This window comes from Neoarius graeffei, chromosome 7 (assembly GCF_027579695.1).
Source record: "Neoarius graeffei isolate fNeoGra1 chromosome 7, fNeoGra1.pri, whole genome shotgun sequence".
NCBI classification, from domain to species: Eukaryota; Metazoa; Chordata; class Actinopteri; order Siluriformes; family Ariidae; genus Neoarius; species Neoarius graeffei.
In genome coordinates, this window is record NC_083575.1 from 90,701,046 (window position 1) to 90,718,055 (window position 17,010).

The 17,010-nt window shown below is 41.3% G+C and overlaps 1 protein-coding gene across 2 annotated transcripts in view; it reads left to right on the forward strand.

Moving 5' to 3' along the window:
• The first annotated feature begins 223 nt into the window (after nucleotides 1-223).
• The window catches only part of galnt7 (UDP-N-acetyl-alpha-D-galactosamine: polypeptide N-acetylgalactosaminyltransferase 7), an 80,874-nt gene continuing 64,087 nt past the window's right edge, over nucleotides 224-17,010 (forward strand). For both annotated transcript variants that reach the window (XM_060926562.1, XM_060926561.1), the window contains exons 1-2: nucleotides 224-462; nucleotides 11,651-12,108. In XM_060926562.1, the coding sequence (XP_060782545.1) occupies nucleotides 340-462; nucleotides 11,651-12,108 (581 nt within the window). In that variant the 5' untranslated portion in view covers nucleotides 224-339. The remainder of the gene's footprint in view (nucleotides 463-11,650; nucleotides 12,109-17,010) is intronic.

The following is a 17,010-nucleotide window of genomic DNA, read 5'->3' on the forward strand; positions in this document are numbered from 1 at the left end:
AGCTATTTCATATGCACTGCTGAAATTTGTGACACAATATTACTTCCCTCAGTCAGATTGGAATGAAAGCAACTTCCTTGTCTGACTCACTGAACTTGAGGACAAAAGCTGATGCTTCGACTTTCTTGTTGTGAATCGTTTGGTTCGAATGACTCGTTCAAACAAAGAACCGATTCGTTTGATTCGACTCGCTTCCTCGTCTATAATAAAGGGAAGTGTGGAGGAATCATTCGCTCACTGACTCACTCACCGACTCTCCAGAGCTAGCACTGAGCGTTCAGCTGGCTCTGGGTGGTTTAGGAGTTTATTGATTATTGTGTCGACCTTACAGTTTGCACAATGAGGCTAAAAGTCGGGTTTATCCTCCGGAGTTTGTTAGTAATCGGCACATTTTTGGGGCTGGTGCTGCTCTGGTCCTCTCTGTCTCCCAAACCAGGCGATGAAACCCCTTTCGGCAAACTCGTGAGTGCTTTATTCGATCACTTATTCTCTTCTCTTATGTTGTTTGATTTATTCATTCTTTGTTTTGTTTACAAGACCTTTATTAGCCGTTAGCATTTGGTCCGTTCAGTCTGGCTCATTTGTAAACGTCAACGTGCTAACAGGCTAACCCGTACCGTTGTCATGGAGATAGCTATCTTTCCAGTGAGCTCACTGTGAAATTAGAATAACAGATTACTGTTTAACAAAAAATAAAATATAAACAGGCGTTTTAACAAGTATGGACGTTATATTTTGTATTACAGTTGTATTCTTGAAATAAATATGCACTTTTTTTTTTTTTAAGCTAAGCTATGTGAAGACCACTAGGCATGATGCAGGACCTCAACCCGGAAGTGTTTCGAGGAAATAATAAATACAGCAATAACAGAGAATGAAAGATGATTTCTTTGTATAAATATATAAAGTAATATGTCTTGTATGGAAGTTATCCTTGATCTTTTAGTCCTCATGATAACTTCTTGCTCCATATCAACCACAACTTTCATTCATTCATTCATTCATTCATTCATCCATTCATTCTGATAGAGAGATTTGTTTGGCTTGCTTCCTGCTTGTCTTGGCTAATTTCAGTTCCATCCTTCTCCACTCTGTGTTTTTCATAAAGCTCTCCTGATCACTGATTCTCCAATCCTGTTGAAGCCGCTCGATCACACTCAGACAGCTCGGCGTCCTGAAATTACATTTCCTAATCATATATCTCGACAGCACACTCTTTCGTGTGTGTGTGTGTGTGTGTGTGTGTAATTGTATTTCTCTTTCAGGGAACTCAGAAACATCTCTGAGCTGCTGTGTCTGCGTCAGTGATGTCCGTTGCTCCTGGATCTGTGAGACAGAACCTCTGAAGCGGCAAAGGACTTGTATTTCTAGATCATACTTTCTCAATTCAGCTTTTTCACTACAGACAGATCCAAACCCGTCACATTCATTCATTCATTCATTCATCCTTTTTTTATACAAACTTTGTTATATATTTCTATTTAATGACTTATGTATTATCGAGTCAAAACATTATATATATATTTTTTTTTTCCCAGCACAAAATTAAATGTTACAGGGAAAGAAAAAAAAAGTTTGGATCTGAGCGGCATATTATATAAGAGAGCACTTTTCAGGTTCTGGTGCAAAATGAAGAAGTGAGTGTGACAGTGTCCAGAAGAACTGTGGCTGGTTCTGGAAGACGCTCAGTAAAACCTACAGCTCATTTCCGTATAAAACTGCACTCACTGGACCTGAGAGTACTTATTATTATTATTTTAATAATAATAATAATAATAATAGGGCGGCACGGTGGTGTAGTGGTTAGCGCTGTCGCCTCACAGCAAGAAGGTCCTGGGTTCGAGCCCCGGGGCCGGCGAGGGCCTTTCTGTGCGGAGTTTGCATGTTCTCCCCGTGTCCGCGTGGGTTTCCTCCGGGTGCTCCGGTTTCCCCCACAGTCCAAAGACATGCAGGTTAGGTTAACTGGTGACTCTAAATTGAGCGTAGGTGTGAATGTGAGTGTGAATGGTTGTCTGTGTCTATGTGTCAGCCCTGTGATGACCTGGCGACTTGTCCAGGGTGTACCCCGCCTTTCGCCCGTAGTCAGCTGGGATAGGCTCCAGCTTGCCTGCGACCCTGTAGAAGGATAAAGCGGCTAGAGATAATGAGATGAGATGAGATAATAATAGTACTCTCAGGTCCAGTAGTGCAGTTTTATACGGAAATGAGCTGTAGGTTTTACTGGGAATGTTTTGAGGGGAGAGTTGTTGACCAACTCTCCCCTCAAAACAATACCAACACCATTTCTCTTTCCAGTCATTTGAGTCATTTCTTGTTTGCCATAGTGATGGATAGCTTGACGGACGAAGTGAGGCAAGAGTCACCATGGAACATGATGTTTGCGGATGATATTGTGATATGTGGTGAGAATAGAAAGGAGTTTGAGTTGGGTTTGGAGAGATGGAGGTATGCATTGGAACGAAGAGGAATGAAGGTGAGCAGAAGCAAAACAGAATACATGTGCATCAGTGAGAACGTGGATGAGAGTGTAGTGAAGATGCAAGGAGCAGACGGAAAGAAAGTTGGTGAATTCAAGTACCTGGGGTCAACTGTGCAGGAAAATGGGGGCTGCGATAGTGAGGTGAGAAAGAGAGTGCAGGCAGGGTGGAGCAGTTGGAGAAGGATTTCGGGAGTCATTTGTGATCGGAAAGTCCCAGCGAAAGTGAAAGGTAAGATGTATAAGACAGTAGTGAGACCAGCTGTGATGTATGGATTGGAGACTGTACCCTTAACAAAGAGACAGGAGGCAAAGTTGGAGGTGGCGGAGTTGAGGATGTTAAGGTTTGCGACGGGAGGTTGGACAGGATAAGGAACGAGCACATCAGAGGGACAGCACATGTGGAGAGCTTGGGAATGAAGCTAAGAGAGATGAGACTGAGATGGTACGGGCACATCCTGAGAAGAGATGCAGAGCATGTTGGAAGGAGAATGTTGAGGATGGAGCTGCCAGGCAAACGAAAACGAGGAAGGCCAAAGAGGAGATACATGGATGTGCTGAGAGAGGACATGAAACTCGCAGGTGTGGTAGAGAAGGATGCGGAAGACAGGGAGCAATGGAGACGAAAGATCCGCTGTGGCCACCCCTAATCGGGAGCAGCCAAAAGAAGAAGATTATTTATTTATTTATTATAAAAGCAAAGGGTTGTCTCATACCAAATACTGCCTTTGTATTTATTCATTTCTTATGGATAATCTTATCAAAAAGTATGCTTAAGTAAAGTTAAAGTATATTTCCTTAACTATACGTTTGTGTACTATGTGTATACTGATATCAATGTACTTGCAGTATACTTGTAAGTAAACTAATCTAATACTTCTTGGGACTAAATTGGCTCACTTTTAGTTTATTAAAAGTATACTTTAAATCTAAGAGAAGTAAACTCTGCGTATACAACTAGCATTTTTTATTTTGTTCTGCAAGTATACCACAAGTAAACTTTTATATACTAATAGTTTACTAGTTCTATAGTTGGAGTCCACTCTTTAGTTTACTAAAGCATACTTTATAGTATACTGGAAATATCCTATGAGTTTACTTGTTTTACATTTCTAGTCCACTTTTTTAAGTTTACGAAAGTATACTTTGTAGTATACTGGAAATATACTATTGGTTTACTCATTACACACTTCTAGTCCACTTTTTAGTTTATAAAAGTATACTTTACAGCATATTGGATATATACGATTAGTTACTGCTTATATACAACTAGTTAATAACACTATATCCATAAAAGATAAGTTTAAGTTCCAACACTGTTTACTCTTAAAGTGCATATCCTGGACCAATTTTTTTTCTTTTTTTTTAATGAAAGTATGTCCCTTTACACAGAAGGGTAATTTTGCACAAGGCCATCTGTCTACAGCAGAAAAAAATAAAATAACAAAACGCGTCTGGAAAAATCCCAAGGGAGTCTGGAGCCAGATTCGTGACGTTACCTGCGGAAGCGCCAGCAGGCTGAGAGAGCTTTGCACGGTTTCGGTGCACAGCCTGTGTAGACCAAGTTTAGCAGCTAGCGATTTTGCATTGAAATATGGAATTGTCACCTGAGCGCAATGTGGGAGACGATGAGTACTAATCCCATCAAGATTGGTGTTGCTACAGTACACCCTCCTACGATACATCTGTTAACCTTTTTAATAATTACGCGATAACGTTGAAGAAATTTGCAGAAAACCACCAGGTCGTTTTCTCATAAACAAACCAGCACTGACGTAGGATTCAGAGGGAGGCGTCCCGCACGCGACGTCACGGAAATCAGTGTTTCCTGGGAAATCCAAATGCCAAGTTTTTTCAGAGGCGGACCAATTCAACTTAAATGGTTTGATTTCAACTGAATTTTTCTGGTATTGCGCAAGGTAAAAAAAAATTGCACAAAATGCAAAATGTGACAGATATTTGACCAAAGTTTAATATAAAATAGGAGAATTACATTGATCTTGCTCCTGAATTTACCCGTGAGATGCACTTTAAGCTATTCCACCCCAAAGCTGACCACAAACTTATGGCACATGTAGGTTTAAAAGATGGGATTTAAAACATGCTGCCGTGTATCACAAAGAAGCCGATATGTGTGCAAAAGAAGTATTTTTTAGGTTACTATCAAAAGGATAAGCACAACTACAGGGCAGGTCCACTTAAACACAAGGCACAAATATATTTTAGTACTTTATTCCACTTTTGTTAAGTATATCTTGATCAGAAGTTGAAGTATAAGCTTTTCTATATACTTTTCAGTATACACTACCGTTCAAAAGTTTGGGGTCACTTTGAAATGTCCTTATTTTTGAAAGAAAAGCACTGTTCTTTTCAATGAAGATCACTTTAAACTAATCAGAAATCCACTCTATACATTGCTAATGTGGTAAATGACTATTCTAGCTGCAAATGTCTGGTTTTTGGTGCAATATCTCCATAGGTGTATAGAGGCCCATTTCCAGCAACTCTCACTCCAGTGTTCTAATGGTACAATGTGTTTGCTCATTGCCTCAGAAGGCTAATGGATGATTAGAAAACCCTTGTACAATCATGTTAGCACAGCTGAAAACAGTTGAGCTCTTTAGAGAAGCTATAAAACTGACCTTCCTTTGAGCAGATTGAGTTTCTGGAGCATCACATTTGTGGGGTCGATTAAATGCTCAAAATGGCCAGAAAAATGTCTCGACTATATTTTCTATTCGTTTTACAACTTATGGTGGGAAATAAAAGTGTGACTTTTCATGGAAAACACAAAATTGTCTGGGTGACCCCAAACTTTTGAACGGTAGTGTAAGCCAAGTATACTTATGTATAACCTTATTAAGTATATCTCTGATAAGTAAATAAAAAGTAAGCTAAAAGCATACGCTTTTATTTTTAGTGTAAAAGAAGTAGACTAGAAGCGCACTTGAATAACCTTTTTTTTTTTTTTTTGTAAGGGTTACTGCTTACTGTTTTATAATTTTTTTTTTTTTTACATTAACATTTAATTTCATTATTTTTAAGACATCGGTGCTCTACAGCTCTTTTTTTTTTTTGTGGCGGGGGGAAGCAAGTCATGGAATATCAGTGAACTTTGTTTGTTGTATTCCATTACATTAGATTATAACATGACCCTGAGAGCGAGCAGCCTGGGGAGCAGTTAAGGGTTAGGTGCCTTGCTCAAGGGCACTTCAGCCATTCCGACTGGTCCAGGGAATCAAACCTGCGACCTTTTGGTCCCAAAACTGCTTCTCTAACCATTAGACCATGGCTTCCTCATGTACGTTTTGTGTGTGTGTGTTAATTTTGGTTGCCGTTGATCAAAATGTGATATTTTCCATGCAGTATTTTTCTTTATCGAGCTATTTCATGATGTTTAAGCAGCAAAAGCTTTGTTTTGTGCTGCAGATGTCCATGAACTCAAAACTAAAGCTTGCAAATTGATAGGTTTAAAATACAGTCGTTGGTTTTTGTCTGCTCAGCACAAAAGCAGTCTGTGTTTTTGTTGTACATAAGTCATGGAAATTGAGCTTTTTAATCAGTGGAAGTCAGAGAATTTGATAAGAGTGGGAACGGTGCTGAAGAGAACACATGAAACTCCAGACAGCTCACGATCATAGTCTGTTGGACGAGAGTAACCATGGGATTGCCATCATCGTATGTTCTTCCCCCTGGTATGGTGTTAATTACTGATTAGTTTAGCTTTAATGTGTTGAGGAATAAGACTCTGACCCTACTGGGTGTGTGTGTGTGTGTTAAGGCGGCAGCATCAAAGGACACGTGGCACCGTATTGACAATACAGCATTAATCATATCTCAGAACGCAGTGGAACCTAGTTAATCATCATCCAACTTTCTTTCTTATCCTTCAGAGTGATTGCTTACACCTGCTTACAGTACTGTGTATGGTGGTGCTTGAAAGTTTGTGAACCCTTTAGAATTTTCTATATTTCTGCATAAATATGACCGAAAACATTATCAGATTTTTACACAGGTCCTAAAAGTAGATAAAGAGAACCCAGTTAAACAAATGAGACAAAAATATTATACTTGGTCATTTATTTATTGAGGAAAATGATCCAATATTACATATCTGTGAGTGGCAAAAGTATGTGAACCTTTGCTTTCAGTCTCTGGTGTGACCCCCTTGTGCAGCAATAACTGCAACTAAACGTTTGCGGTAACTGTTGATCAGTCCTGCACACCGGCTTGGAGGAATTTTATCCCATTCCTCCGTACAGAACAGCTTCAACTCTGGGATGTTGGTGGGTTTCCTCACATGAACTGTTCACTTCAGGTCCTTCCACAACATCTCCATTGGATTAAGGTCAGGACTTTGACTTGGCCATTCCAAAACATTAACTTTATTCTTCTTTAACCATTCTTTGGTAGAACGACTTGTGTGCTTAGGGTCGTTGTCTTGCTGCATGACCCACCTTCTCTTGAGATTCAGTTCATGGACAGATGTCCTGACATTTTCCTTTAGAATTCGCTGGTATAATTCAGAATTCATTGTTCCATCAATGATGGCAAGCCGTCCTGGCCCAGATGCAGCAAAACAGGCCCAAACCATGATACTACCACCACCATGTTTCACAGATGGGATAAGGTTCTTATGCTGGAACGCAGTGTTTTCCTTTCTCCAAACATAACACTTCTCATTTAAACCAAAAAGTTCTATTTTGGTCTCATCTGTTCACAAAACATTTTTCCAATAGCCTTCTGGCTTGTCCACGTGATCTTTAGCCAACTGCAGACGAGCAGCAATGTTCTTTTTGGAGAGCAGTGGCTTTCATGGTGGACTCATGAACATTAACATTAGCCAATGTGAGAGAGGCCTTCAGTTGCTTAGAAGTTACCCTGGGGTCCTTTGTGGCCTTGCTCTTGGAGTGATCTTTGTTTTATTTACACTCCTGGGGAGGGTAAATAAAACAGGGTGCCTACTCATACCTGATTGTCATCCCATTGATTGAAAACACCTGACTCTAATTTCACCTTCAAATTAACTGCTAATCCTAGAGGTTCACATACTTTTGCCACTCACAGAGATGTAATATTGGATCATTTTCCTCAATAAATAAATGGCCAAGTATAATATTTCTGTCTCATTTGTTTAACTGGGTTCTCTTTATCTACTTTTAGGACTTGTGTGAAAATCTGATGATGTTTTAGGTCATATTTATGCAGAAATATAGAAAATTCTAAAGGGTTTGAGCACAAACTTTCAAGCACCACTATGTGGTACCGCTGCTTATGGTACTGTGTACGGTACACTTGCGTGCGGTAAGCAGCTGTAACCTGAACCCAAAGTTCAGAGCTCAGGTCCAGCAGAACATCATTCAGAAGTAGTGCATCACATTTAAACCTACACTGTGTACAAAATGGCCTTGGACAAGAAAATCTAAAGCAAAGATAATTTTAGCAAATTGGATAAATTTGTGTTCCTCTGCGTCTGTGAGAGCAGACAGTCTCTGTGTCTGTTATACCATATCGTTCTTCATTTAGTGACCTGCAAATTACGTTTCTCTTAATCTGGCACTAATGCAGATGATATTAAAAAAAAAAAACACTTACGGCCCGGTCCCACAATGCTGGTAACTATAAATCAGTCTCCTGCGGTTTATGTGGTCAGTGCTCACACCAGACCGATTTCAATCCCTACAGCTCAGGCCTGGGTTTATCCGTATCGCTGAGATTGCTTCTGGAGCCATTTTTCCAGACCTGATCTGATAAAACATCTGAGCAATCAGGTAACTGTTTACACGTGACGTTGTCTGAGCACGTGCTGTTTTTCCCCCCGAGCATCTTTGTACATCCTTGTCGTGTCATGAAGTCATGGAATACGGATTCACGGAAAATTAAAAAAATATAACACGAAGCATGGATCTTTTATTCACGGATATGTGATTATTTTCCATGAAATATCAATAGTAAATTAATAAAATAAATATATAAATGCAGGTAAGATATTTTAATTCTGAACTTCATCAGTCCAAACCCTTAATTGTTTCAGATTTCTTAATTTTTTTATCTGCGATGTGTCATCCGTATGAAATCTGTAATATACTGAAACGTCCGTGACCAATCCGTAAATTATTAGCATCTTTTATTAAAATCTGTCGCCGCTCCATATTTTGTATCCTTTTTTTTTTTTTTTAAATTATATTTCCGTAATCCGTGACCTATCCGTATTCTATCAACCGCCGGAGTGTGTACACGGGTTGTTTTGGAGTTCAGGCTGTAGAGTACGACTCGGAATAATGTGCTACTACTTGGAAAAAACTTCCATGAGTATTCCTGAGTTGTGTGTGTTTTACTTTCCGGAGTGTCAGGACCAAACGATATTATAGTCAGGGTTATAGTTGTGGTGTTTCTGCTCCAGACTGGAACTAAATTCAGGCAGAGGGACAGTCAGAGTTGGAGTGATTAGTTATCGGTGTTGTGGAACCGGGCATTAAGGACATGCTACACTTATTTATAGCCTGTGCTGAACACGTTCACTTGTACACTCCACCTGTCTTCTCAGCTGCTGCATGATGGTTTTGTGGATTTCACTTGATGTACAGTGGGGCAAAAAAAGTATTTAGTCAGCCACCAATTGTGCAAGTTCTCCCACTTAAAAAGATGAGAGAGGCCTGTAATTTTCATCATAGGTACACTTCAACTATGAGAGACAGAATGGGGGGAAAGAATCCAGGAAATCACATTGTAGGATTTTTAATGAATTAATTGGTAAATTCCTCGGTAAAATAAGTATTTGGTCACCTGCAAACAAGCAAGATTTCTGGCTCTCACAGACCTGTAACTTCTTCTTTAAGAGGCTCCTCTGTCCTCCACTCGTTACCTGTATTAATGGCACCTGTTTGAACTCGTTATCAGTATAAAAGACACCCGTCCACAACCTCAAACAGTCACACTCCAAACTCCACTATGGCCAAGACCAAAGAGCTGTCAAAGGACACCAGAAACAAAATTGTAGACCTGCACCAGGCTGGGAAGACTGAATCTGCAATGGGTAAGCAGCTTGGTGTGAAGAAATCAACTGTGGGAGCAATTATTAGAAAATGGAAGACATACAAGACCACTGATAATCTCCCTCGATCTGGGGCTCCATGCAAGATCTCACCCCGTGGGGTCAAAATGATCACAAGAACGGTGAGCAAAAATCCCAGAACCACACGGGGGGACCTAGTGAATGACCTGCAGAGAGCTGGGACCAAAGTAACAAAGGCTACCATCATTAACACACTACGCCACCAGGGACTCAAATCCTGCAGTGCCAGACGTGTCCCCCTGCTTAAGCCAGTACATGTCCAGGCCCATCTGAAGTTTGCTCGAGAGCATTTGGATGATCCAGAAGAGGACTGGGAGAACATCATATGGTCAGATGAAACCAAAATAGAACTTTTTGGTAAAAACTCAACTTGTCATGTATGGAGGAGAAAGAATGCTGAGTTGCATCCAAAGAACACCATACCTACTGTGAAGCATGGGGGTGGAAACATCATGCTTTGGGGCTGTTTTTCTGCAAAGCGACCAGGACGACTGATCCGTGTGAAGGAAAGAATGAATGGGACCATGTATCGTGAGATTTTGAGTGAAAACCTCCTTCCATCAGCAAGGGCATTGAAGATGAAACATGGCTGGGTCTTTCAGCATGACAATGATCCCAAACACACCGCCCGGGCAACGAAGGAGTGGCTTGGTAAGAAGCATTTCAAGGTCCTGGAGTGGCCTAGCCAGTCTCCAGATCTCAACCCCATAGAAAATCTTTGGAGGGAGTTGAAAGTCCGTGTTGCCCAGCGACAGCCCCAAAACATCACTGCTCTAGAGGAGATCTGCATGGAGGAATGGGCCAAAATACCAGCAACAGTGTGTGAAAACCTTGTGAAGACTTACAGAAAACGTTTGACCTCTGTCATTGCCAACAAAGGGTATATAACAAAGTACTGAGATGAACTTTTGTTATTGACCAAATACTTATCTTCCACCATAATTTGCAAATAAATTCTTTAAAAATCAGACAATGTGATTTTTCTGGATTTTTTTTCTCATTTTGTCTCTCATAGTTGAAGTGTACCTATGATGAAAATTACAGGCCTCTCTCATCTTTTTAAGTGGGAGAACTTGCACAATTGGTGACTGACTAAATACTTTTTTGCCCCACTGTATATTAAGATTGACATATTTGCCCGACATCATCTCTTTGGTTTCTGACTTTCGGACACGCTTTTTTTAAATATTTTATTTTTTCCAAGATTACTTTTAAGAGCCTTGGGTTTGTTTTCTGAAAATATTCATCTTGCTGGTGGCACGGTGGTGTAGTGGTTAGCGCTGTCGCCTCACAGCAAGAAGGTCCGGGTTCGAGCCCCGTGGCCGGCGAGGGCCTTTCTGTGTGGAGTTTGCATGTTCTCCCCATGTCCGCGTGGGTTTCCTCCGGGTGCTCCGGTTTCCCCCACAGTCCAAAGACATGCAGGTTAGGTTAACTGGTGACTCTAAATTGAGCGTAGGTGTGAATGTGAGTGTGAATGGTTGTCTGTGTCTATGTGTCAGCCCTGTGATGACCTGGCGACTTGTCCAGGGTGTACCCCGCCTTTCGCCCGTAGTCAGCTGGGATAGGCTCCAGCTTGCCTGCGACCCTGTAGAACAGGATAAAGCGGCTAGAGATAATGAGATGAGATTCATCTTGCTTCTGTGCATGCACACGTTTAACGAACAATAATATTTTTTTTGCCGTGATGACATTTTAAAAGAGGCAGATTATCACCTCTGGCAAACTTCCAACAGATACGTCAAGAAGAAATGGGGAAAGACTGGTTAGAGAATTGGTGTTATTTTTTGCAACAATGAATGACTGACTGACTTCCTCTGAGGCCTAATTCACAGTCCATGAGCTGTATAAACTCCTTTGTCTTTTGCGATGTCGTCCAAAGTTCATTTCACACAACTGTATCTTTTGTAAGACTGATTCACATGTTGATATCAAGATAAAATGCCTAGCAGCAAACTCCTTGCTTCTTCTTCAGGTTAAACTGATCTTGCAATGGCAAGTTGTTTTTTTTTTTTTTTGTCTGCTTTCTAGTTTTTTGAATGACATCTTTCTTCACCGTGACAACACTTTTTTTTTTTTTTTTTCTTTCTTTTTCTTTTCAGGAAGTCAAAGATGCCCCGAACCCCATCCCGAATCTTCCGAACAACGTCGGAGATCAGTTCAAGGCCGTGGTGCCCTGGCCTCACGTGGAAGGAGTGGAAGTGGACCTGGAAGCCATCAGGCAGAGAAACGGAGGAGGAGGAGACAAGCCGAACCTGAACCCGAAGTTCAGAGCTCAGGACCAGCAGAACATCATTCAGAAGCAGTACATCACATTTAAACCTCACACCAATGTCTATTCGGACCCGGTTCTGCGTAGAGGGACCCTGGGCAACTTCGAACCCAAAGAACCAGAACCTCCAGGGGTCCCCGGAGGGCCGGGAGAAGGCAGCAAGCCGTTCGTTCTGGGAGCGGAGTATCACGATTCGGTGCAGGCCAGCATTAAAGAGTTCGGCTTCAACATGGTGGCCAGCGACATGATCTCACTGGACAGGAGCATCGGCGACTTACGGCATGAAGAGTGAGTAGCGGAGAGCGTTTCAAACGTCACTAATGAGTGATATTTCAAAATGAAAAGCTTTTTTCCGTCTATTCCCTTGTTCATAGTTCTTCACAGGACTGGAAACGTTAGGTTTTTAGAGATCTGAGCAGAAGAAAGGCGTATTTAAAAAAAAAAAAAAAGCTTTAAAAATATGTCTGCAGTCAGAGTAATTTGAGGAGAGTAGTTGTCTTCTTCGTATTTTATTAAATTTTTTTTGGGCCGTCTTCTGCGTCATCTTTGTCGGCTTTTTGTCATCATCGTCTTAGCCAGACTGCAGCTGCTTTGAAAAAGTGCTGCCACCACCATGTTTTATTTATTTATTTATTTATTTTTAAGTTGCAGTAAAAAGCAGGTAGTTTTTGTCTTCATTGCTGTCTTCGTGGTCATCATCTGCATGATCTGTCTTTTTTTTGGTCTTCGTGGCTGTTGGCTTCCTGGTCTTTTTTTTTTTGTCTTCTTCGTCCTTTTTTTTTTTTTGGGTCCTCTTTGTCTTTTTTTTTTCTTGGGGGGTAGAGATCTTCATGGATTTTTTATTTTTTTTTGTCTTTGTCAACATTTTTTTTTGTCGTCTTTGTAGTCATCTTTATTTATTTATTTATTTATTTATTTATTTTTCCCTTCTTTGTCGTTGGCTTCATGGCTGTTGTCTCTTTGTCAACTTTTATTTGTCGTTGTCGTCTTAGTCAGACTGCAGCTGCTTTTAAAAAGTGCTGCCACCATCATTTTTTTTTTTTTTAAGTTGCAGTAAAAAGCAGGTAGTTTTTGTCTTCATGGTCATCTGTGTGATCTGGCTTTTTTTTTTTTTTTCTCCTTCGTGGATGTTGGCTTCCTGGTTGCCCTTTCTTTTTTTTTGGGGGGGGGGGGGGAGTGTCTTCTTCATCCTATCCTCTCTCCTTTTTTTTGGTCCTCTTTGTCTTTTTTTCTTGTGGGGGGGAGATCTTCATGGATGTTTTTGTTTGTTTGTTTTGTCTTTGTCGACTTTTTTTTGTTGTCGCCTTTGTCTCATCTCATCTCATTATCTCTAGCCGCTTTATCCTGTTCTACAGGGTCGCAGGCAAGCTGGAGCCTATCCCAGCTGACTACGGGCGAAAGGCGGGGTACACCCTGGACAAGTCGCCAGGTCATCACAGGGCTGACACATAGACACAGACAACCATTCACACTCACATTCACACCTACGCTCAATTTAGAGTCACCAGTTAACCTAACCTGCATGTCTTTGGACTGTGGGGGAAACCGGAGCACCCGGAGGAAACCTACGCGGACACGGGGAGAACACGCAAACTCCACACAGAAAGGCCCTCGCCGGCCACGGGGCTCGAACCCAGAACCTTCTTGCTGAGAGGTGACAGCGCTAACCACTACACCACCGTGTCGCCTTTGTTGTCGTCTTTTTATTTATTTATTTATTTATTTATATATTATTTCCCTCTTCTGTCTTTGTCGTTGGCTTCATGGTTGTTGTCTCTTTGTCAACTTTTATTTGTCATTGTCGTTGTCTTAGCCAGACTGCAGCTGCTTTTAAAAAGTGCTGCCACCATCATGCTTAAGTTGCAGTAAAAAGCTGCTTTTTTTTTTAGTAACAAAGCTTCTACAAAAAAGTGCTGAGTGATTGAGTCATGCCAGGTGCTTTTTATTTATTTTTAAATTTTTTTTCCCAATCTCCTGACCAATCAGAATGACGAGTTGCATCATTTTGAGTCCACAATATTGAATTAATTAACCGTCTTGTACAGCTGCAGTGGAACTGACCCCTGGTGTACCTTCACGTCTGTGATGTAAAGTCCCAATTTAAGTGTGTCTGCATCCAGTGAAAATTCACCCGAGCTGCTCTCTTGATTTTCAATCTCCAAAGCTAGAGAGAAAGGCAAACCAGCTCCTCCTCACCAGACTTTATTTCCTCTGCATTACAATATCATTATATTCAGGGATGAGAATTTTCCGCCGATCGGCGGATTTCCGACTTTTTCAGACCAAAATGATCGTTTTTGAGATCGATGTAAATCCGTTGAGAAATTTTCGGGGGGGGGATGATTAACGATCTGTGGTCACCTTATAACACAGACATCCCAAGTCTCCCAGAACTTCCGGGAGTCTCCTGCATATTGATAGAAGCGAGCAAGAGCGTGCGCGCGCAACATTAAGGTCTGCATCACGCATCTTAGAATGTGCGCGCGCGAGGGAGACTGTGTGCAGTGTTGCCAGATATTGCTGACGTTTTCCATCCCAAAATATGTTCAAAACCCGCCAAAATGCACTTAAAACCACCCAATGTGGCAACACTGCCTGTGTGCCTGTTCATGTAGCGCATGCCAGACAAAGAGCATCCTGATTGGGTTACTCAGCAAAATAAGCCAATCAGCTTTCAGTGTGGGTGGGCTTTTATCCCTTTTCTCGAGGACCGACCGGCATAGCAGAGAGAGAGCGCGCGCCCCAAAAAACAAAAGTACAAAACCCACTTCAGCTCAGATTACACAAAAGAATCTCCCTGTCTAATAAGGGTAGAAAATAATGACAGTTTCGCGCGATGTACTGTTTGCAGCAGTGATTTCAGCATTGCCCATGGTGGCTTAAATGATTGTAAAGGACATGTTGAGGTGAGGAGCGTCATTTCATGTGCATTATAGGTCTACAACAGGCTGGCATGAAAAGACCAAACTTATTGAAGATTTCCGTAAAGTAACAATGTATGAATATACATCATATATATCAAATACATGTCATATATAAGTGTGCATCTTTTTATAAATGAGGTTAGCTTGTCTAATGTAGCATGTTGGGGAGAATCATAGTATCATATCTATATTTCTGATAAAATTTTAGGTATGATACCGTGTATAACTCTCCTACTTATTGCTCATTTCATGGGGGGGAATTGCTGGGATGTGCCGCGCGGGAGCGTCTGCCCACATTTTTTTAGGCCGAGATGAACTTATAGTTTTTGATTTTTAAAATTTTTTTTCCAATTTGTAATGCCCATTGTACATGCCTGTTCTTTAACTCAAAATCACCATCTCGATCTTCAAATTGACCGTATGGTATCTGCATTACATTACACAACATCCTGTCCAGATAAAACCTCGTTAGTCCACACAACAGTTGAAAGGGAAGTGATGAGTGATGTTGAATGTTGCCTGCTTAATATGCAAGACCTCCTGCTACCATGATAACGTCAGAAGAAAGCTTAAGAGAATTATATGATAGAACTTTTTTCTGGTTTGCACTTCATTGTAAAGGATTAGAGCATTCAAAGACATGAATAGCAAAAATGCAGAAATATAATACTGTAGAGCTCGTTTATGTTAAAAGTTGCATTGATTTTTTGAAATCATCAAATGTGAATTGATTAAAAACAAGTGTCTTGTACCATATTAATCATTTTCACCTGGGAGTCCACCAAGAAGGGGAATTTATTTCCAAATACATTGCAACTTTTTGCTGATAAAATTAATGGTTTTGGGGTAAAAAAAAATAAATAAAAAAATAGCCAAAAATCATTGGGCCCCGCCCCCTTGGGCTATGGGCCCCGCCCCCTGGGCCATGGGCCCCGCCCTGGTTTTTTCAGACTTTTTAAATATTTTTCATTCTCATCCCTGTATATTGAATCTAATCTCGAGGATGAGCCAGGTTTATTCACGAACACAAGGTCAGGTGGTGGTGCGCTTACAGGGAGCAGATCATTTCAAATTCCTGCTCGTGCAGTGTTTATAGTAGAGTGCTGTGTGTGCATGCGATTGTGTAAGCTGAGAGACGTGTGCGATGCCCAGGTGAGACAAGAAGGCGAGTATGTCCACCTGAGCAGGGTACGTAAGGTTCCCTTTCACTCAGGAGCAAACCGCTTTAAAGTTTAATCTGAAACATTTCCAGACTCTAACTTCAACTGCTGTCAAGCTGGATACGAACGGATTGATTCATTCATATCAGTCATTCCTGTGAGTGTTGACACAGGAAGTTTGGTCTTCACAGAATAATGGCGCGTTCTGTTTGTACTGGGAAGTCGGGATTTCCGAGTTCCCAGTCGGAAATATCAATTAGAACACCGGAAGTCAGATTTCTGACTCGGAAAGTCGCAGGAACCTCACTAACCCCGACTTCAAAATCCAAGATGGCTTCTCCGTACATCAGCAGTCGTAAATAATGTACTGTTTATTCGCACTTTCGTCTTATTTGTGTCTCGTTCTATCAGTGGTACAAACAGATTTGTCCAATGTCTATCTGTGGACACGTTGCTCTGGTGTTTGTATGCGTACAGTAACGCGTCGTATTAACTGGTATGCCTAACAAGGTCTAGAACTGGTATGGGTTTTCCGATTTGTACTGGAACATCGTTGCCAGCTCTGACCGCCAAGCTAAATGGAATGCCGCATAAGAATTGCGTTAAGAAAAGTTTGTGGAAATCCGTTGCTTTATGGTCCTGGTGCTAATTAAACAATACTAAGAAAGTGCGCGAACACAAATAGACTTAGACCTCAAAGTCTTTTTAGACTTTGCTAAAGCCTCACTCACAACCCGCCGTACGTGCTGCTACAGGCTGTCTACGGTAAAAAATTTGGCAAAACCGTGCTTGAGACTTGCGCGACACTTGCGTGTGTTCAGCGCTGTAGAAGGTCGCAGACTGCCCGTGGAGACTTTTGGTCCTGCACATGCAAATTCTACGGGTCTTGCGACAAATCAAGAACGCATACACTACGTACGGGACCCGTACTCATTTTGTACGCCTGAACTAAGCCAGCAGCACGGCTAGTAGGGGCTTTTTGCGATGACCGTAAGACTCATGAGTGCCTCAGAAGTACTACACAAGTATTCCACACTTGCTATTTGTGCAGCCCGCAAAACAGAAGTACATCTCACTTTCTACCCCATGTGTGGCGTGCACGTAGC